A 23,063-nucleotide genomic window follows, 5' to 3' on the forward strand; every position below is an offset into this window, starting at 1 on the left:
AAAAATTAAAGGATTTTTTAACTGCTTTTAAGAAAAGGTGAATAATTTTCTTACCAACTTAATAACAATCACTGAATAGTGATTCAGTATGTGTGTATGTTATACTTGATATCCTTCCAATTTGCCTAAAATTACAATATTTTCCGGTTTTTACTGCAGAATATAAAGTCTTTGTTTTGCTTACATTTAGAAAATATACTTCCTGTATCGAATTACTGTATACAGGTCTGTAAATCTGAATATTTTATACACACATGCACACAAGTATATTTGTTAAATGAAATTAAAGATCTCTAAAGATATATTACAAATCACTTCCCTTTTTTGGTTCTTCTGGCTTTTAAGTCTATCTAGCTGCTTAATATAGTTAGAGAATTATTTCCTCTAATCCCCACACACATATACGGGTTAGTAAATGTGGCACATTTGGTGCCTGTTTGTCTTGCCTCCTTTGCTTTATTTGACCAAAACACAAAAACTTGTTCATAATTGTATGTACCCATGGTCAAAAGCCCAAGCATTTTCACGTTTGGGAACTTCCACTGCACTAGTGGATTTGCTGTAAGAAGCCTTTCTTTAAATCACTGTTTCCCGAGTAGAGGAACAGTAATAACGTGAATGAGTTAAAAGTGAGAAACAAAAATGAATGAAAGAACTTTCAGGAAAACTATAATAGCATTTTATCTTGAAATTTTATGAGATTAGAAAGCCTAGTTTAGGTAATTAGATAGAGACAGACGTATTTATCTACATACACACGCACGCACATGTACATACACAAGGTAGCTCTGCATTGGCATCACTTTTTTGAGTGTGTGTAATCTCCCATGAAGATCATTGCTCTCTATTATGCATTATAGTATGTTTTTCTCAAAGTGACCATAGTAGAAATACTATGTATCGTGGTGATCATTTTGAAATGTATAGAAATGCCTAATCGCTATATAGTACAGTGAACTAATACAGTGCTGTAGGTCAATTATACTTCAAAGACAAACAAAGTCAGCAAAAAAGATCAGATTTGTGGTTATTATGAGGAGGGGGGGTGAATTGGATGAAGGCAGTCAAAAGGCATAAACTTTCAGTTAAAAGATAAATAAGTACTAGGGATGTAATGTGCAACATGATAAATGTAATTAACACTGCTGTATATTATATATGAAAATTGTTAAAAGAGAGTAAATCCTAACAGTTCTCATCACAAGGAAATAATTTTTTTCTGTTTCTTTAATTTTGCATCTATATTGAGATGATGGGTGCTCACTAAACTTAATGGGATAATCATTTCATGATGTATGTAAGTCAAATCATTATGCTATATATGTTAGACTTACATGGTGCTGTATGTCAGTTGTATCTCTGTAAAACTGGGAGAGAAAAAGAAAAATACTAGAGGGAAGTCAGAATACCATGTGACAGGATAATACACTTAGGACTTTTCCTAGACTATATAACTTGCCTTGTCAAATTCCGACACTTGAGAAACAGTGGCGCAGCATGATAACCTGCATCAGGACTAGAACTTACAAAGATTGAGGATTACTAACTTCCTTGAGTTAAAGATATTTTAAGTGACTGCATGGAATACATCAGTGTTAGAGTCTGGTTTCACAGTGCTTAAATAGTTTGTTTCCATTATTATGCTAGTGGTTTATGATTCCTTCAATATGGAGGTGTTTTTAAAAAGAAGTTTTGAAAATTAAAAGTTTTATTATTTGTTACTAATGAGAACTGTGACATTTGATTGGCATCTTCAAAGAAGAGCCAGAGAGACTGGTCATGAGAGGTCATGCTAGGTGAAGGCACTAGCAGAGTGGACAAAGACAAGAGGCAAGAAAGAACATAGTATGTCCAGGGAACTTAAGAGTCTCCACTTTGTTGGCTTCTGCTCTCTGGGAACCCAGTGGTGCTGCCACTTTCAGTTGTTCTTACCCATCTATCCTTCTGTTTCAGATTTAAGTGTCTCCCCTTCTCCATAGTATAACAGCTTCTTCAGATTTAGTGCTCAGCTTTATTTTATTTGAATTTGATTGAGACATGTTTCACTGCTAGAGAATCAATACAGTTCCTTCTTCCCATCACTCTCTAGAAATCTTTATTTTTCTGGGTAGAGTATGTACTTACTCATTTTGAAAAATGAAACTGAAATAATTTATAATTTAGGATTTTTCCTTTTAAATTTAACACTAACATTCTTTAAATGAAGCAAAAACAAGTAATCAGACCAACTGAGTGCTTTGGTTAGTTTTTTTTTTCCCAGCAGCCCTGTCTCTTTTTGGCAGTGGTTTTCATTTTTTTGTTTTTCCAGTACTACTGATCTTTCTTCTCAGGTAGTAAATGCTGGTGAATATATTGGCAATAAATATTTACCTCATACCTCTGTCTCAGATATGAGGGCAAATATTTAAGATCTTTAACTGTTTGAAACAATGATTTTAAAGCTTTTTACTCTTTTGGAAAAAGAAAAGTATTTCTTTGCACATCTTTACATTGGCATCTAAAATTTTTTTGGCAGAAATCCTAAGTAATATTATTTACTCTGTTACACCACTTTTGCAATAAAAATGTTCAGAAATTTAAATGTGAAAAAAAATTGGTTTAGATTGAGTTAAAATTGTTGTATCTATTGATCAAAAACAGTTATAAAATTTGATAAATAATTAAAGATAAGTAAAATTTCACTAGAAATGCATCTCTTAATGAAATAGAAGCTTTTTTCCTTCCTAATTCCTTTATGAGTGAATTTTATTCCTGGAACGAGACATAATTCAGCATCAACTTTATTTCTGTTTTTTATCTTTATGAACATAGGCTGAGAAACCTTATTCAAATAAATAAATTGGTGGGGATGGAAGGAGTTTATCATAGCATTGTCACTGAATTCTGAGATGTTTGCCAAAATCACAAAAACTTGTCAAGTTGTTTAGATCCTCCAATTTTTTTTGAAAGTAGAAAATCGGAAGCCATCTACAAAGTCATTATAGTTCAGTTTGACCCCAGTATTTCAGATTTCCCCTCTGAATGGGGAAGAAGTATGTTTTTATTTGTAAAGTGGAAAAAAGGTGAATATAAAAAGGAATGTGGGAACAGGAGAGCCAACAGGATACTGTGACTGCAGGTGCGTTGTTAGGCAGATTCCTTTGAGGAAAGATTGCATAAGAAAGTTGATTGAAATTGAGTCTCTTAAGACCCCCCATGCCCATGGACCCCTAGGAAAGTCTTTACATACTTACAGAGCACCTCATTTACACTTAGGGCATAGGCCTTAGGAAGATAGTATGTGAGGTAAGCACATAGGCTTTTGAGTTAGATTGATTCTTTTAGGCTATGTGACCTTGGATAGTTCACTTAACATCTTCAAGCTTCAGGTCCTCCTCTATGAAATGGGAATAACAAAATTTACCTCACGAGTTATTGTGAGATTGTGTTGAAGCACTTAGCAAAATACCTAGTGCCATGGTAAGCTCTCAGTAAATGGCTGCTATATTCAAAGATACATTCAAATTAGCAGTAAACCAAGTGGTAATCATCTAGCAAATCTAGATTCAGTAGTCATTCAAAATCAGTATTCAGTTGTTTGTTATGTGTTCATTTTTTAAAAACGAAGTTATGTTTTATTCTTTAGAAACTATATTTTGTACTGACAAAGGATTATGCTACTTTAAAACTAGATGTATTCCAGTTGGGCTGTTTAGGCCATCTAGCTGTCTTCCTGACACTTGGACTAACGTTTGAATAAATATTGTCCTAAGGTATAGGCAGATTTTTATGGATTTTCATAGCAGTGGCTATAAAATTGTCTCTCTTGTTTATAAAGAATCCCAGATCACCTTAAATATATGTCAGTACCAAGGCAATAAATTATTTTTACATATATTGAAATTTCAGGTATTTGTTAGCACTGCAAATATGCAGATAGTCATCAGAAAGGAATAACAAACACATTGACAGAAACATGTATTAAAGCATAGTTAGCCTGGAATAACCTCCCAAAATGGATCTTCCTATAAATAATATCCCTTTTTTTGTTTATGTTTAGTACAGATAAATTCTTGTGGAGTCTACCTTGAGAAGTACATAGGGATTTGGAGGAGATTCATGATTATAGCTATAGTTATTCATGAGAAAGAAAGGACAAATAATAGGCTCTTGCTTTCCATTTCCTATCTCCTGATGGGAAAGTTTAATATAAAGAGTTATTGACTGTAACAGGGGATTAGAGTAAAAAGAGATTGTTTAATAACAAAGATCATTCTAAAGAATATAGAATAAGCACACATAAGGAACAACCACTACCCAGGATCACCTAAGGCAGACTTCTCACACTACTCCAGGCTGGGATTCATACCTTGATGGAGGTAGCACAGCTGTGGCTCACTGAATAGCAGAGAAGTCACTGTGGTACTGGGCTGGCAGAACTTGGTGAAAATCAGCCCTTTAGGGTGATGTTTAACTGGAAACCCTTTAGCTCTGCTAAAGAACTGTCCAAGGTGGGTGCTGGAGGAAGATACTGACCTTGTGCATTGCAAGAGCTAGATGCTAGAGAAGCTGTGCACATTGCAGGAGTCTGGTGCTGGAGAAAGCTATGCATGCCACAGAAACCTGTCAAGGCTTCTTACTGGGATCAGAAGCAAAGCCCTTTTCTTCCTGTACTGTCTCTTCAGCATCTTCTATGTCATAAACAAAGCTTAACATCATGACAGCTGTCAAAAGGGAAGACATTTAAATGGCCCAGATCCATTTTCACAGAGCTTACAAAAACAGTGAATTTAGATCCAAGAAGCAATCAGTTGATCATTGGAACAGTCCATATCTTTGACTACTTGGATTCCATATATACATTTCTACACACATTTCAACTCCCATCCAGCAACAGTACAGCTATATTTCTACCTAACAAGATACAGCTGTTCTTACAAAAGAAGTTGTTTTCACTCTTTCCCCAGAATGAACAGATAAACAGTCTTAAGAGTCACTGTATTTGTTGCTGGCTATCTTAATTACTCCAGAAATTGTCAAGTCATACTGAATATTCTCTTATATAAAGATTAAATTGTAGGCTTCCCTGGTGGCGCAGTGGTTGAGAATCTGCCTTCCAGTGCAGGGGACACAGGTTCCATCCCTGGTCTGGGAAGATCCCACATGCCGCGGAGCAACTAAGCCCGTGCACTGCAACTACTGAGCCTGCGCTCTAGAGCCTTCGAGCCACAACTGCTGAGCCCACATGCCACAACTACTGAAGCCCGAGAGCCTAGAGGCTGTGTTCTGCAACAAGAGAAGCTACCACAAGGAGAAGCCAGCACACCGCAACAAAGAGTAGCCCCCACTCACCAAAATTAGAGAAAGCCCTCATGCAGCAACGAAGACCCAACACAGCCAATAAATTAATTAATTAATTTAAAAAAATATAAATTGTGAAGTTGACTGCTATTTAAAATAAAAATGGTAAGGACAGAAAAAAAATGGTTAGTAGCTACACATAAACATATACACATAACAAGCAGATAGAAAATCTGCAAAGCTACTAGTCCTTGTTTCTGTATTTGGTCACAGACTGTAATTGATAGCTGTAGAGTCCTTCTTCCTTATTAACCCTGTCTTCGGCAAGAATCTTACCTAGTTAGGAGTCTTTACTTGGTGGTGTGACCCAAACCTACATTTCTCAAGAGTCTGTGCCCTCAATCATTATGCCTTTTTTGGCTGCTGTAGTTTTTTGGTAACTTTACTAATGAGCATAGAAGTACTAAAAGTTGTGCACTCTGTACTTGCAGTTATCACAGGATTTTCAAGTAGAGGAAAGCTGGTTTGTGGAGGGTAAACTACTGCTGGTACAAAGAGGCTCAGAGTGACATGGGGATTCAAAATAGTCAGTTTCATCTGAGTTCAACCAAATGTCCTCATTCTAAGTGTCAGAATCCTGTTTTAACCGGAGTCAGTGGTATAACTTGAGAAACTTGAGAAGACTGAGAATTAATTTAATTTAAAATGTACGTGTGAAGTAGGAGACTTTTTTCAGGGCTGTCATGGACACTCTGGTTCTCATACTGTGCTTCACTTTGAGAGTTAATGGGCCCAAGTTTGTCATTTTCTTTTTGTAAGTTTACAGGGGCACTCCAAAGGATCCTTCCCACATCACAGTTTTTATAGTCATCATTATTTTCATAAGGCCAGGTGCGGCAGCCACCTGGGTTCCTAAATGTGCTTTAGTTGGCACTTCATTGCATTCAACCACAGTGATAGTTTAATTTTGCCACTGCAGACCATGGATTGATAGCATCCCACTCCAGTTGGTAAGGGGCTCAGCAGTGAGCTCAAGCCCAAAAGCTCAACCAAAGCAATCCCATTCTTACTTGATGGAATCATGCCTGATACCAATTCTCTATCAATCTGGGCTCAGTCACAAGAAAGAAAACAATTTGAACAGGGTAAGTTTGGTATAAAGAATTACTACCTATAATTAGGCTGCTAGGAAGTAAAGTGAATTCTAAAGAATATAGGAATAGCAGATTTAAGGAATAGCCTTAGGGCTGAGATGAAGCACTCTATCTCCCCATCCCCCATCTCCACCTCTGAGATCCAGGCTGTTGAAGAGGACACAACCATGGCTCTTAGAGAAGGGTTTGTGCTACTATGCTGGCAGAACTTGCTGGAAATCTGCCCTCTGGATTTTGGCAAAAATCTGCCTTTGGAGTGCTAGAGAAACTATTCACAGGGAGGTGACTAACTGGAAGTGCTCCTGCTACAAAACCACCCAAGATGGTGTCAGGGGAAGCTGCTGGCCACCTTATACTGCAGCTGTCAGATACTGGGGAAGCTGCACGTGCTTCTGGATCCAGGCACTGGAGAAGCCACTCACACTGGGGGAGCCTGGTGCAGGAGGAGCCATCTGTGTTGCAGAAGCCCACAATAGGGAAGCTTCACACACTGCTCCCACCAAGCCTACTAGAAGGAAGAAGCAGTCCCTTCTTCCTGTGATGTCTCTCCAGCACCCTCTACTGACAGAGCCTAAGATCATGGTGGCTGACAAAGGGAAAACTATTTAAAGGGCTCAGATCTGTTTTAATGGAATGGAAATGAAAGGTGAATTTGGAGCTGAGAGGCAGTAATTCTGTTACTGGCACACTGTTTTTCTTTTTGCAATATCTATCTGCAAATCCAGAGTCAAATTTGGTGTTCAATATTATTAACTATGTTTATTAACTTTTACAATGAACTTTTTTTTTTGCTCACTCTTTTCTCAGTCCTGACTTTGCTTTGGCCCTGTCCTCTATTGTAAGTCATCTCAAATCCTTTTTGGAAAAAAAAATTGCTAAAATATCTAGGCTAGATTTTGAGTAGTATACAGAAGATTATGTTTGCCATCCAAGAGAACACATCAGGCAGAATCCAGTTTCTACCTAGGAAGCCTAGTTTGTTTTTTATTGTGGTAACAGGCACATAAAGTAAAATTTACTCATCATTTTTAAGTATATAGTTAAGTGGCATTAAGTACATAAACAATAACCACATTCCCTCCTTTCCTCATCCCGTGGCAACCATCATTCTTCTGTCTATCTTACGAATTTTACTACTTTAGGTACCTCATATCAAGTATACTATATTTATCCTTCTGTGACTGGCCTATTTCACTAGCATAATGCCTTCAGTGTTCATCCTTGTTTTAGCGTGTATCAGAATTCCTTCCTTTTTCAAGGCTGAATTTTACTCCATTGCATGTGTATACCACATTTTTCCAGCTTTATTGGGATATAATTAACATGTAACATTGTGTAAGTTTAAGGTGTATAGTGTGTTGATTTGATACACATATATTGTGAAATGATTATCACAGTAGGGTTGTTAACTTCCATCAGCTCACATAATTACCATTTCTTTCTTGTGGTGAGAACGCTGAAGATTTACTCTCTTACCAACTTTCAAGTATATAATACAATTTGTTATCTGTAATCACTTTGCTACCCTAGATCCCCAGAAGTTATTCATCTTATAACTGGAAGTTTGTACCCTTTGACCAGTAACTGCCCATTTTCCTCAACCCCCAGTCTCCGGCAACCATCATTCTGCACTGTTTCTATGAGTTCACCTTTTTTAGATTCCATACGTATAAGTTATATTATACAGTATTTGTGTTTCTCTGACTTATTTCACTTAGCATCATGCTCTCAGGGTTCATCCATGTCTTCACAAATGGCAGGATTTCCTTTTTTTCTCATGGCTAAATAATATTCCATTGTGTGTGCTCATGGTTAAGTAATATTCCAGTGTGTGTGTGTGTGTGTGTGTGTGTGTGTGTGTGTGTGTGTGTGTACACCACATCATCTTTATCCATTCATTCATAAGTGATGCTTAGGTTGTTTCTATATCTTGGCTATTATGAATAATACTGAAGTGAACATAGCAGTGCAGATAAGATCCTAGTTTTATTTCCTTTAAGTAACCGCCAAGAAGTGGGGTTGTTGGATCATATGGTAGTTCTATTTTTAATTTTGGGGGGGAACTTTCTACTGTTTTTCATAGTGGCTGCATCAATTAATATTCCTACCAACAGTTCATAAGGGTTCCCTTATCTCCACAGCTTTGCCAACACTTTGATTTCTTGTCTTTTTCATGATAGCCATTCTAATAGGTGTGAGGTGGTATCTCACTGTGGTTTTGATTTACATTTCCTTGATGATTAGTGATATTCAGCATCTGTTAATGTACTGTTGGCCTTTTATATGTCATCTTTGGGAAAATGTCTGTTCAGTTCCTCTGCTTATCTTTTTATTGTTGGTCTTTTAGCTATTGAATATTGATCCCTTATCAGATACATGATTTGTAAATACTTTCTCCCAGTTCATAGCTTTGCTTTTCGTTTTGTTGATTGTTTTTTCCTAATGCAAATGCTTTTGAGTTTAATGTAGTCCACTTATTTTACATTTTTGCTTTTATTGCTTATACTTTAGTTGTCACATCCAGAAAATCATTGGCAAAACCAATGTCAAGGAACTTTTGCTCAATATTTTCTTCTAGGAGTTTTATAGTTTTCAGGTCTTATATGTTGTCTTTATTCCATTTTGAGTTAATTTTTGTGAGTAGTATAAGGTAGGGGTTCAGTTTTATGCATGTGATTATTCATCTGCATGTGATTATTCAGTTTTCACAGTACCATTTATGGAAGAGATTATCCTTTCCCCATTGAATATTCCTAGTTCCCTTATCAGTTATTCATATTTGCCAGGGTTTATTTCTGGGCTCTTGATTCTGTTACATTAGTCTATGTGTCTATTTTTATGCCAGTACCATTTTTCTTAAGCTTATTTTTTTATTTTTAAGAACTTTTATTGAGATACAGTTATCATACAATAAACTGCATATATTTAGAGTGTACAATTTGGTATGCCAGTCTCCCAATTCATTCCCCCCCCCCAACCCTCCCCGCTTTCCCAACTTGGTGTCCATATGTTTCTTCTCTACATCTGTGTCTCTATTTCTGCCTTGCAAACCGGTTGATTTATACCATTTTTCTATAGTCCGCATGTATGTGTTAATATACGATATCTGTTTTTCTCTTTCTGACTCACTTCACTCTGTATGACAGTCTCTAGGTCCATCCATGTCTCTACAAATGTCCCAGTTTCATTGCTTTTACAGCTGAGTAATATTGCATTGTATATATGTACCACATCTTTTTTATCCATTCATCTGTTGATGGACATTTAGGTTGTTTCCATGTCCTGGCTGTTGTAAATAGTGCTACAATGAACATTGGAGTGCATGTGTCTTTTTGAATGATGGTGTTCTCTGGGTATATGCCCAGCAATGGGATTGCTGGGTCATGTGGTAGTTCTATTTTTAGTTTTGCAAGGAACCTCCATACTGTTCTCCATAGTGCCTGTACCAATTTACATTCCCACCAACAGTGCAAGAGCGTTCCCTTTTTTCCACACCCTCTCCAGCATTTACTGTTTGTAGATTTTCTGATGATGCCCATTCTTACCAGTGTGATGTGATACCTCATTGTAGTTTTGATTTGCATTTCTCTAATAATTAGTGATATTGAGCAGTTTTTCATGTGCCTCTTGGCCATCTGTATGTCTTCTTTGGAGAAATGCCTACTTAGGTCTTCTGCCCATTTTTTGATTGGGTTGTCTTTTTTTTGATATTAAGCTGGATGAACTGTTTACATATTTCAGAGATTAATCCTTTGTCTGTTCATTTGTTTGCAAATATTTTCTCCCATTCTGAGGGTTGTCTATTCGTCTTGCTTATAGTTTCCTTTGCTGTGCAGAAGCTTTGAAGTTTCCTTAGGTCCCACTTATTTATTTCTGTTTTTATTTCCATTACTCTAGGGGGTGGATCAAAAAAAGATCTTGCTGTGATTTATATCAAAGAGTGTTCTTCCTATGTTTTCCTCTAGGAGTTTTATAGTGTCTGACCTTGCATTTAGGTCTTTAATCCATTTTGAGTTTATTTTTGTGTGTGGTGTTAAGGAGCGTTCTAATTTCACTCTTTTCCATGTAGCTGTCCAGTTTTCCCAGCACCACTTATTGAAGAGGCTGCCTTTTCTCCATTGTATATCCTTGCCTCCTTTGTCATAGATTAGTCGACTATAGTTTATCTCTGGGCTTTCTATCCTGTTCCATTGATCTATATTTCTGTTTTTGTGACAGTACCATACTGTCTTTTGATCACTATAGCCTTGTAGTATAGCCTGAAGTCAGGAAGCCTGATTCCACCAACTCCATCTTTCCTTCTCAAGATTGCTTTGGCTATTCAGGGTCTTTTGCATTTCCATACAAATGGTAAAATTTCTTGTTCTAGTTCTGTAAAAAATGCCATTGGTAATTTGATAGGGATTGCATTGAATCTGTAAATTGCTTTGGGTAGTATAGTCATTTTCACAATGTTGATTCTTCCAATCCAAGAACATGGTATATTTCTCCATCTGTTTGTGTCATCTTTGATTTCTTTCATTAGTGTCTTATAGTTTTCTGAGTACAGATCTTTTACCTCCTTGGTTAGGTTTATTCCTAGGTATTTTATTCTTTTTGTTGCAATGGTGAATGGGATTGTTTCCTTAATTTCTCTTTCTGATCTTTCATTGTTAGTGTATAGAAATGCAAGAGATTTCTGTGTGTTAATTTTGTATCCTGCAGCTTTACCAAATTGATTGATTAGCTCAAGTAGTTTTCTGGTGGCATCTTTAGGATTTTCTGTGTATAGTATCATGTCATCTGCGAACAGTGACAGTTTTACTTCTTCTTTTCCAATTTGGATTCCTTTTATTTATTTTTCTTCTCTGATTGCTATGGCAAGGCCTTCCAAAACTGTGTTGAATAGTAATGGCGAGAGTGGACATCCTTGTCTTGTTCCTGATCTTAGAGGGAATGCTTTCAGTGTTTCACCATTGAGAATGATGTTTGCTGTGGGTTTGTCATATATGGCCTTTATTATGTTGAGGTAGGTTCCCTCTCTGCCCTCCTTCTGGAGAGTTTTTATCATAAATGGGTGTTGAATTTTGTCAAAAGCTTTTTCTGCATTTATTAAGATGATCATGTGGTTTTTATCCTTCAATTTGTTAATATGGTGTATCACATTGATTTGCAGATATTGAAGAATCCTTGCATTCCAGGGATAAACCCCGCTTGATCATGGTGTATGATGCTTTTAATGTGTAACTGTTGGATTGTGTTGGCTAGTATTTTATTGAGGATTTTTGCATCTACATTCATCAGTGATATTGGTCTGTAGTTTTCTTTTTTTGTAGTATCTTTGTCTGGTTTTGGTATCAGGATGATGGTGGCCTCATAAATGAGTTTGGGAGTGTTCCTTCCTCTGCAATGTTTTGGAAGAGCTTGAGAAGGATGGGTGTTACCTCTTCTCTAAATGTTTGATACAATTCACCTGTGAATCCATCTGGTCCTGGACTTTTGTTTGTTGGGAGATTTTTAATCACAGTTTCAATTTCATTACTTGTGATTGATCTGTTGATATTTTCTATTTTTTCCTGATTCAGTCTTGGAAGGTTATATCTTTCTAAGAAATCTGTCCATTTCATCCAGGTTGTCCATTTTGTTGGCATATAGTTGCTTGTAGTAGTCTCTTAGGGTGCTTTTTATTTCTGCAGTGTCCATTGTAACTTCTCCTGTTTCCTTTCTGATTTTATTGATTTGAACTTGGTGCCTCTTTTTCTTGATGAATCTTGCTAGAGGTTTATCAATTTTATTTATTTTCTCAAAGAACCAGCTTTTAGTTTTATTGATTTTTGCTATTGTTTTCTTTGTCTCTGTTTCATTTATTTCTGCTCTGATCTTTATGATTTCTCTGCATCTACTAACTTTGGGTTTTGTTTGCTCTTCTTTCTGTAGTTTCTTTAGGTGTAAGGTTAGATTGTTTATTTGGGATTTTTCTTGTTTCATGAGGTAGGATTGTATTGCTATAAACTTCCCTCTTAATTACTATAGTTTTGTAGTATAGTTTGAAATCAGGAAATATGATGCCTTCAGCTTTATTCTTTGCTTTGGCTATTCATGGTCTTTTGTGGCTCCATACAAATTTTAAGACTATTTTTCCTATTTCTGTGAAAAATGCCATTGGAATTTTGATTGCATTAAATCTATATATTGCTTTAGGTAGTATGGACATTTTAACATATTAAATTCTTTCCATCCATGAACACGGGATGTCTTTCCATTATTCATGTCTTCAGTTTCTTTCAGCAAAGTGTTATAGTTTTCAGTGTATAGATCTTTCACCTCTTTGGTTGAGTTTATCCCTTAGTATTTTATTAAGTTTTTTATGCTGTCATGAATGGGGTTTTTAAAATTTTCTTTTTCAGATATGTTATTGTTAATGTATAGAAACACAGATGATTTCTATATGTTGATTTTGTATCCTGAACTTTACTGCAGCTGTTGATTAGTTCCAGTGGTTTTTTTTTTTTTTTAATCTGCTTCCTTTCCAATTTGATGCCTTTTATTTCTTTTTCTTTCCTGATTGCTCTGGCTAGGACTTCTGTGCTATGTTTAATAGGAGTGGTGAGAGTGGGCTCCCTTTTCTTGTTCTTCATCTTAGAGAAAAAACTTTCCAGCTTTCACTGTTGATTATGATGTTAGCTGTGGGCTTTGTGTGCCTTTATTATGTTGAGGTATGTTCCTTCTATACCCAATTTGTTAAAAGTTTTTAATCACTAAAGGATGCTATGTTTTGTCAAATGGGTGAGTTTTTTTTTTTTTTTTCTATTGGGATGATCATATGCTTTTTATCTTTTAATTTTGTAAATGTGGTGTATCACATTTATCAATTTGTATGTGTTGAACCATCCTTGCATCCCAGAGATAAATATCACTTGATTATGGCGTATGACCCTTTTATGTGCTGTTGAATATGGTTTGTTACCATTTTGTTGAGGATTTTTGCGTCTGTATTCATCAGAATTATCGGGCTGTAATTTTCTTTTCTTGTACAGGCATACCTCAGAGATATTTCAGGTTTGGCTCCAGACCACCGCAATAGAGTGAATATCACAATAAAGCAAGTCAATTAGTTTTTTTGTTTCTCAGTGCATATAAAAGTTATATTTACACTATTCTGTAGTCTGTTAAGTAGGCAATAGCATTATGTCTAGAAAAACAATGTATATACCTTAATTTTAAAATACTTTATTGCTAAAAAAGCTAACCATCATCTGACAACACAGGGTTGCCACAAACCTTGAATTTGTATATAACACAATATCTGTGAAGAGCAATGAAGCAAAACTCAATAAAGCAAGGTATGCCTCTTGTGTCCTGAACTGGCTTTGCTATCAGAGTGATGCTGGCCTCATAAAATGAGTTTGGGAGTGTTCCCTCCTCTTGAAAGAGCTGGAGAAGGATTGGCATTAATTCTTTAAATATTTGGTAGACTTTCCCAGGGAAACCATCTGATCCTGGGATTTTCTTTGGGGGGAGATTTTTGATCACTGATTCATTCTCCCTATTTGTATTGGTCTCTTCAGATTTTCTGTTTCTTTATGATCCATTCTTGGTAGGTTTTATGTTTCTCTTCTAATATATCTAATTTGTTTGTGTACAGTTAGTGATGACAGTCTCCTCTGATAACCTTGTATTTCTGTGTTGTCAGTTGTAATGTCTCGTCTTTCATTTATTATTTTATTTGCGTCTTCTGCCTTTTTTTCTTAGTCTAACTAAAGATTTGTCAGTTTTATTTTTTCAAAAAAATAGCTCTTAGTTGGTGTTTTCTGTTTTTCTGGTCTCTACTTCATTTATTTCTGCTCTGATCTTTGTTACTTCCTTCCTTCTGATAACCTTCAGCTTTGTTTCTTTTTCAGATATTTTCCAAAAAAATTCAAACTATTTCTCTTCCTTGAGTTATAAAGTTAGGTTGTTTGAAATATTTCTTTTTTCTTAATGTAGACTTTTTTTTTTTTTTTGGCTATAAACTTCCCTCTTAGAACTGCTTTTGCTTTATCCAATAAATCTTGGCATATTGTGTTTCCATTATTGTTTGTTTCAAGATATCTTTTGATTTCTTCTTTGACTCATTGGTTGTCTGGGAGTGTATTATTTAATTTCCACAAATTTGTGAATTTTCCAGTTTTCTTCCTGTTGTTGATTTTTCATTTCTTTCCATATTGGTCAGAAAAGGTAATTGGTGTGATTTCAGTCTTCTCAAATTTGTCAAGACTTGCTTTGTGCCATATCACATAATCTAACCTGGAGAATGTTCCAGTTCAAGAAGAATGTATCTTCTGCTGCTGATTTTGTGGAATGTTCTGTATATGTCTGTTAGGTCCATTTTAACTCAAGTATGGTTCAAGTCCAGTGTTTCCATTTTGTTTTCTGTCTGGATGATGTACCCATTATTGAAAGTGAATATTGAACTCCCCTAATATCATATCATTGTCTAATCTCACTTCACATCTGTTTTTATTTGCTTAATATACTCAGGTGCTCTGTTGTTGGGTAAATATTTATTTGTGATTATTATATTCTCTTGATGAGTTAATTCTTTATCATTATATAATCTTCTTTGCCTCTTGTTACCATTTTTGGCTTAAAGTCTCTTTTGTCTGATACAAGTATAGCTGCTTCTGCTCTCTTTGGTTTCCACTTGAATGGAGTATCTTTTTCCATCCCATCACTTTGAGCCTATGTATTTCCTTAAAGCTGAAGTGAGTCTCTTATGGGCAGCATGTAGTTGGGTCTAGTTTTTTAATCCATTCACCACTGTATGCCTTTTGATTGGAGAATTTAGTCCATTTATATTAGAATAATTATTGATAGATAAGAACTTACTAATGCCTTCTTATTAATTGTTGCCTGGCTGTTTTGTAGTTCCCTTGTTCCTTTCTCCCTCTCTTGTTGTCTTCTTTTCTGACTTGATGATTTTCTTTATCTTTTGTGAATATAATATAGATTTTTGCTTTGTGGTTACCATGAGGTTTACATAAAACATTTTATGCTGATAATTTCAACTGCATACAAAAACTCTATCCTTTTATTTCCCCACTCTTATGTTTTTGATGTCACAGTTTACCATTTTTATATTGAATATTCATTAACTAGTTATTGTAGTATAATTATTTTTAATACTCTTGTCCTTTAACTTTTATACTTAGTAAAGTGATCAGTATACTACCATATTACAATATCTAAGTATTCTGAATTTGACTATATATTGAATACCTACCTTTACCAACCACATTTTGTTCATTCACTCATCTGTCAGTGAATACTTAGTTTTTAGATCTTATGAATATAGGTACTGTCTGCAGTTCTAACCTGATTATAACCAAAAGGGCTAATCAAGTCACAGAAGGATGAGGATGACTCATACTAGATGGTCATATGATTTGCCATTCTTTCCATCCCTGTAAGTGACTGTTTCCAGACATTTGAACCCCTATATAAAGTTCACAACACAGGTAACCTATGAGTACAGGCATACCTCAGAGATATTCCAAGTTCAGTTAAAGAGCACTACAGTAAAGCGAGTCACACAAATTTTTGGTTTCTCAGTGCATATAAACGTTATGTTTACACTATACTGTAGTCAGTTAAATGTGCAATAGCAGTAGGTGCAAAAAAAGTACATACCTGAATTAAAAAACACTGTATTGTTAAAAAATGCTAACCATCATCTTAGCCTTCAGTGAGTCGTAGTAGTAACATCAAAGATCACCAATCACAGATAACCATAACAAATATAATAATAATGAAAATGTTTGAAATATTGTGAAAATTACCAAAATGTGACACAGAGACATGAAATGAGAAATGCTGTTGGGAAAAGTGGCACTGATAGATTTCTTTGAGACAGGGCTGCCAGAAAACTTCAATTTGTAAAAAATGCAGTATCTGCAAAGTGCAATAAAATGAGTTGTGCCAGTACTAGTGAACTAGTAATGTGGGTACACTGCCTCTATGCCAGTAGCAGATATAGCCATTCAGGAATGCATTATTTGCTTCCCTACCTTGAACATCTTGTAATCTTGACCACATTTTATTTTTCATCAGTTGAACCTGTCCAGAGTATTTACTTTCTTTCATGTTATTGGTCTCACACATAAACTGATAAGTTGGAAGAGGTAAACAAATATAAGTATGTTGGGCAGGTAAATGGTTACTGAGACAGGATAGATTTTTGTTGTACCTATTAAAAGTAGGGGTTATTTTTTCCTGTGTTTTTTTATTTTTGGTTTGGTGGTGGTGATGATGGTTCCTTTTGGAAGGAGGCAAAAAGGGCAGGGACTGAAACAAAAGAAACCAGTAGGAAGAGGATAATGGTGGATATAATTTTGGAAGATACCTTTAAAAATAGTTTTTCATTACTGTTTTAAAAAGTGTTTTCTAACAAAGAAATGTGACTTTTCATTTTCAGACTGCCCTGGCACATTTAGAGTCTCTTGCAGTGGATGTTGAGGTGGCCAATCCACCAGCTAGTAAGGAGAGCATTGATGGTCTTCCAGAGACCCTTGTTCTTGAAGACCACACTGGTAAGGGCAAAGTTGATCTCTAATGTCAAATGATACATTGCACATTCAAGTATATTACCAATACACCTAGAAGATAAAATAGTGAGTATCAGAAACCTTCATGAGGTTTTGTATGAAACCTAATTCACACAAACTTTTCCCTAGTGGAATTTTTTAATTTATCAAGTGATAGGCTGGAACAAATGTTCTCCAGTCAGCTTTTACAAAAAACAATGTTTATTAAATTCTAAATTGTCATGTATTAAAGCCAAAACACATTTGTCAATTAATTGATCAAAGCCTGGTTCTTTTGTCTTTCATGGGTATTATCTATGAGTTAATATGTTGATTTTCAATTTTATTAAAATTGAAATTTATGGGATTGATAAATCAAATTATTTCTTTTCAGCTATTGGTCAGGAGCAATGCTGTCCAATCTGTTGCAGTGAGTATATTAAGGATGATATAGCAACAGAGTTACCGTGTCACCATTTCTTTCACAAACCTTGTGTGTCAATTTGGCTACAGAAGGTGAGTTGCAGATTTACTTTTTTTTTAATTAATATTTTAATAGTTTCTCCCACAAGTTAATATTGATAGTAGTGTCTTTTAAGCCTATTTTATTTACCTACATACTTGTAGTACTTTTTAATTCAGTGTTTAAAATTGGTTACTTTTTAATGATTACAGATTAATGATATATCAAACTATTTTATCTTAATAACATTGTCTAAAAACAATATAGGCAAATGATTTTAGGATAAAGCTAATTAGATCTTTGATTATACCCCTGAAATTTGATGTTTTCAGAAATATCTTAAGCAAAGAAGCCTTTAGGGCTATTCAGAGTACTATAACATTGTACAGATATTCTGCGAATATGAGACGTATATGAGGATAAACAACAAGGTCCTACTGTATATAGCACAGGGAACTATATTTAATATCCTGGGATAAATCATAATGGTAAAGAATATGAAAAGGAATATACATATATGTATAACTGAATCACTTTGCTGTACAACAGAAATTAATACAACATTATAAATCAACTATACTTCAATAAAGTATTAAAAAAATAAAAGTGTACATGATACGCATTTAATAACCTACCAACTACCTCATATTCAAATTTTATTTACTGTTTTTGAGTGTTTACCCAATAATTTTCATAAGTATATTTTAATTACTTAAGAAAAAAAGAAAACGTTTTACTTAAATCTTCTCAGTGATCTCTATTCTTGCATGAAGGATATTTCATGCAGTTCAATAGAAATTCCCGAATGATTTCCCAGCTGAATTACTTATGGATATGGCTCCCTTTCTCTTCTATAATCACTCCCTTCCTTCTCCCTTCTCTTACTTCCTCCCCTCTCCTTCCTCCGTTCTTTTCTTTCCTTTCTCTTTCTTTGCTATTTCTCCCCCTCTACTGCTACTTCATCTTTGTCAAAACTCTAGCTAATATCTAAAATCCAGTGCAGAAATGTTCATTATTCCTTTAAAAAATCTAAAGTTTCTGTCTAAGAGGCTTTCAAGGCTTTCTGTGATCTAGTCTATCTCTTCAGATTTACTCCTCTGTACATTTACTCATGTTTGCTTAACCTGGTGTGATCTTCCCCTTCCTGTAAGAATAGATGATCTAGGTAGGTCCAGCTTAAATTCCACCTTTTCTATCCTTAATATCCCCTTTCTTTAAACTCCTACAATAGTATCTGAACCTTAAGAAGGGTCTAGTGTTGTCTGTGCCTGCTCTGTGTCACGCAGTGCTAGATGATTCATGCTTGTTTTCCCATTTAATCTAAGAGTAACTCTGGGACGTATTGGTATCCTTATTCTCATTTTCCAATAATTTTTACTCAGCCAAGGTTACACAGCTAGTATGTGGTTTATTGAGACTGTACTCATGTATTTGACTCTAAAATGTTGCTCTTTTGGCCCCATCTGTATGGCAAGTGCACAATAAATGTTTGCTGAATTAAATTCTTGAATTGTAAATATTATATATGTTGTACAGTCTTGAATTGTCATTGATTTTGCTTTGACCCAGGGTAATGATCTCTTTAGTCTCTCTCCTGTCAGGAAACAGCTTATTGTGAAGCTTTCTCCTGGGGAGAAGGTTTCCAAGATGTAAATCTTTGTCACCTTCAGCAGCAGTGACAAAGATCTCCCTCTCTATCAGGGAGGTCTCTGGGAACAAGACAAGATTTGTGAGGGGATAACATATCGCCAGAGACACATCTCTATAATCTTCCATTGGTCCTAAAATAATGTACTCCCAGTCTAACTGCTTTCCCTGTTCCACCTTCCCTCATTGATTTGTTTTATCATTTAGAAGGCACCTAACGCTGCATATCTTTTTGAAGAGGAAGTATATGGCTTATAAAGGTCTGTGGTCCATCTGCTTTGACATATCTGTGCTACACTAAAGTGAAGCTTTAGTATATATCAGGAAGATCCTAGGGGGATGATTTGGTGTAATAAATATGTGAATTAATTAGGTCTCTGGTTTCTATAATATATGCATCATAGATTAAGTAATAATAATAATTCAGTTCAGGTGAGGACATGCCCTGTGACTCTTTGCTCACCCTTGTAGTATCAGTGCCAAGTGGAGAGTATAGTAGATTCTCAATTAATACTCCCTAAATGAAAGATGAGTGACCTAAAAGATACAAACATGATTAGGAGACACTCAAAGAAATGAGGAGTCTGATTGGGATGAAGAAGAAATAGCATCAAAATTTTGCCTCTCTGTCTTGTGTGGGTTTGAAGTTTATTTGGTTTTGTTTTTAAGTTGTTTGACTTGTTTTTAGGATAATGATACTGTTCTGATACTTTGTAGCAGCCAAGACCTTTTTATTGGCTATGAATTTGTTTTTTTGTCCCTCCAGTCAGGGACGTGCCCTGTGTGCCGCCGTCATTTCCCACCTGCTGTGATGGAAACACCTCCAGCTGCTTCCTCTGAGCCTGATCATGATGCCCCACCTTCAAACGACAGTACTGCAGAAGCCCCCTAAACCTTAACACTTGAATGAGATCGGTCTATCAAAGTAAATCTGCAGATTCCTTCTAAATCTGATGTGCAAATAAGTATATATAAATACATTAAAAATGCTATATATAGTCTATGCCATAGTTTAGAAAGAGAATATTAACCTTTCTAAACTAAATTTAGGTTTGCAGAAAGTACTAAACATTTTCAAGCTGAATGTTGAAGTAGTGCATCCATTTTCTTTAGTTTAATGTTATTAATTGTAAAGTCAAGCTTACCAATTAACTTTCTCCAGAAGAAATAATCATCTATGTGGCACACATTATTGGTTTTGTCTGAAGTACTGCCACTAAGTGATTATAATTAAGCTTTCCTATTTGTATCAAATGTGAAGATCGTGGTCACAACAGTAGTAAAATTTGGTTTCATTGGAAATAAAAAAACTCTAAAGCATGCCTTTTCATTGGTCCCTTTGCTTTTGCTTCATCAAAACCTCTTGGTTCATAATACTGAGTGGTTTTGTAAGAAGATATCTACTCTTTCATCTTTGTTTAAAATTAGGACTTTTTAGAATATCAAACAAAACTTCTGGCTAGAGCATCACAAAATTCTTAAATCTTAAATGTAGTCTCCTTGAAATGGTTAGGTAGTAAATAAATTATTATGTTTGAAATGGTGGATGTGCTTAAAGTAAGGTTAGTAAAGCATATGAACAATCTCGTGTGCTCAGTGCTTGGTACAGTGAGATGAATTAGATGGCCTTATGAAATCCTTTCTACTTGGTTAAAATTATACTTGAAGGTCCAGAACACTCATGGCACGTTTGTGTAATAAATATTGGATATAGGTAAAGGTAATTTTAGTTCTGATATATTTTGGAAAGCCTGAGAACAAGCATAAAGTGTTTTAAAACACTCATTCGGTTGTATGCCAAAGGAAAATCTGAATCCTTAAAAAACTAGAAGGTTAATTGTACTGTCTTATATAAAGCATAAAATGGGTGGGGTACAGAACAGATTTGGCCATACCTTTTTACAACATATCTAAAGCTTACTATGTTATAATTTATTATTTTAAAGTATTGCTGAACAAGGATTATTCATATTACATTATAAGTCTTTGTTTCTTTACACTAATTTATTTTGGTAAAATTATTTACCTGGAACTAAAATAAAAACAAGTAGTTTTAAATTAAGCCATGGGTGAAAAAGGAATAGATTATATGATTGCCTAGTGACTGTGTGAATGGAACTGAACAGGTAACACAGTCCTTTCTTATTTTTCTTTTTCTAAAAGAGAAAAGAAGATGCTGACCTCAGATTTATTCTCTGAAAGAGATCTGTTCACAGGCTTTTACAAAAGTAAGGAAATCAGCTTTCCTTACTTTTTTTTTAAAAGGGAAATTTGACCCACAAGATCACCTTTGTAATTATGTAACCAAACTAAGACAGCACAGCTTTCCATTTAGGTGATCACACCTAGTAGGCAAGTATGTATCAACATGGGCATAGTATTTAACTTACAGATGTGATTAGGTAACACCAGAGAATGATGGGTATTAGAATGCCACATTTGGGCAAGTAAAATGGTAAAGTGCATAGTGAGTGTACATCCATCCAAGTAGTACATTGATAATTTAGGTTGGACATATAAAAAAATGTTTACATGGCTTTCCAAATGCAAAATTACATTTTATTTGTGTAATTTCTCTTGAGTATTTATATTCCATCTCTTTTCTTCATTCTTAAAAATAAATGAATTTTCACTGTTCGCACATTTGAGGCTTAAATATAAGGAATATAACACTTGCATTCTAATTTTTGCATATATTGTAAATGTGTCTGGTATTTACAGCAAAATACTGTGTATCCTTTTATGGGTAAAACAAAACTGAACATTGCATGCATGTAATGTGGTGACTTTGTAATTTAGGGGTTCTTTGGGGCTTCTGTGACTTTGGAAATGCTTACATTCAGGCCTTAATGTTGCATTAGGTAGCATGTTTTCCTTCTGATGTATATAGTCACTGTTGTATAAACTATAATCTTTGCTTGTTTTCTACTCTGTGATCTTTCCATACCATATTTCGTTAATGATCAGTTAGTGTCAAGGAGTCAAATCAGATTAATATTAATTCTCATGTGTATATTGTGGAAATTTGTGGCTAGTGTGATTTTTCTATTGTTGTTTCCTTTAAGTAATAATGATCAGTGTGACACCTACTGGTTAAACTGACATTGTTACATATTCTCTATAATAAGCCACACATTATATTTAGGCAGTTTAAAGGGACCTTAGTTTTCTTCTCCTAGATAGCAGCTGTCCCAAAGAAAATATTTCTTCTTTGCCTGTTAAGATTTAGCTATTATCTGCCAGTTGTTAAGAGGTTTTGGTTCCAAATTCAACCAGCAGTGTTGAGAGCTGAACTTAAGATAGCTGTTGTACTTTTTGCTTTCCATCTGTTTCTGCCCTTCATTCTTGGCTTCCTGCTATCTATAAACAGCTGCTATGAAGGAGAAGAGTTGAATAAGAGTTGGCTTAAAAATTCTTTTAAAAAGAAAACTGAGGTTTTAGAATTTTCATTGTAACAAGCTGATATAAGCTGAGGCTGACAGATTAAGACACCTAAATATTGTTTGATCACATCTTGGATCCTTTTGAAAAAGTAAAGAATATATGAAGGTAAATTAGAAGTATAAATATTAATAAAAATATTGTTTCTCTTATTTCACTATCATATGTTGTGACTTGACCTAATAATTTTATTTTTTTTAAACATTTTCTTCTTTCCTATAATATGAATGCTGATATTTAAAAGTAGATCTATGTGGTTTTCTTTTGTGTTTCTTAATTGTTTATCTCTAAGCTAACTAACTCCTAAGATTATTTGTGATCTGGATTTATATATAAGCTGTTAAATATATGTGGACTGATAAAATGGAATGCAAGTTTTTCAGAAGCCCAGGTCTAAATGTAATGATTGGTTTATTGTTCTACAACCCCAGTCCATCATTTTTCGTGTAAATCATAAACAATAAACAGGATATACTCAGTGGTCATTTCTAATATTTAATTGTGTGGTCGTATCACTTCTATAATGTAGCCCCTGGA

General features: G+C 34.9%; 1 protein-coding gene across 5 annotated transcripts in view; it reads left to right on the forward strand.

Annotated features, from left to right (window-relative positions):
* PJA2 (praja ring finger ubiquitin ligase 2) overlaps positions 1–23,020 on the forward strand; it is a 67,737-nt gene extending 44,717 nt beyond the window's left edge. For all 5 annotated transcript variants that reach the window (XM_057737757.1, XM_057737748.1, XM_057737763.1 and 2 more), the window contains 3 exons: positions 16,867–16,981; positions 17,370–17,491; positions 19,852–23,020. In XM_057737757.1, the coding sequence (XP_057593740.1) occupies positions 16,867–16,981; positions 17,370–17,491; positions 19,852–19,977 (363 nt within the window). In that variant the 3' untranslated portion in view covers positions 19,978–23,020. The remainder of the gene's footprint in view (positions 1–16,866; positions 16,982–17,369; positions 17,492–19,851) is intronic.
* The last annotated feature ends 43 nt before the right edge of the window (positions 23,021–23,063 follow it).

The sequence above is a fragment of the Hippopotamus amphibius genome, chromosome 1, assembly GCF_030028045.1.
Source record: "Hippopotamus amphibius kiboko isolate mHipAmp2 chromosome 1, mHipAmp2.hap2, whole genome shotgun sequence".
NCBI classification, from domain to species: Eukaryota; Metazoa; Chordata; class Mammalia; order Artiodactyla; family Hippopotamidae; genus Hippopotamus; species Hippopotamus amphibius.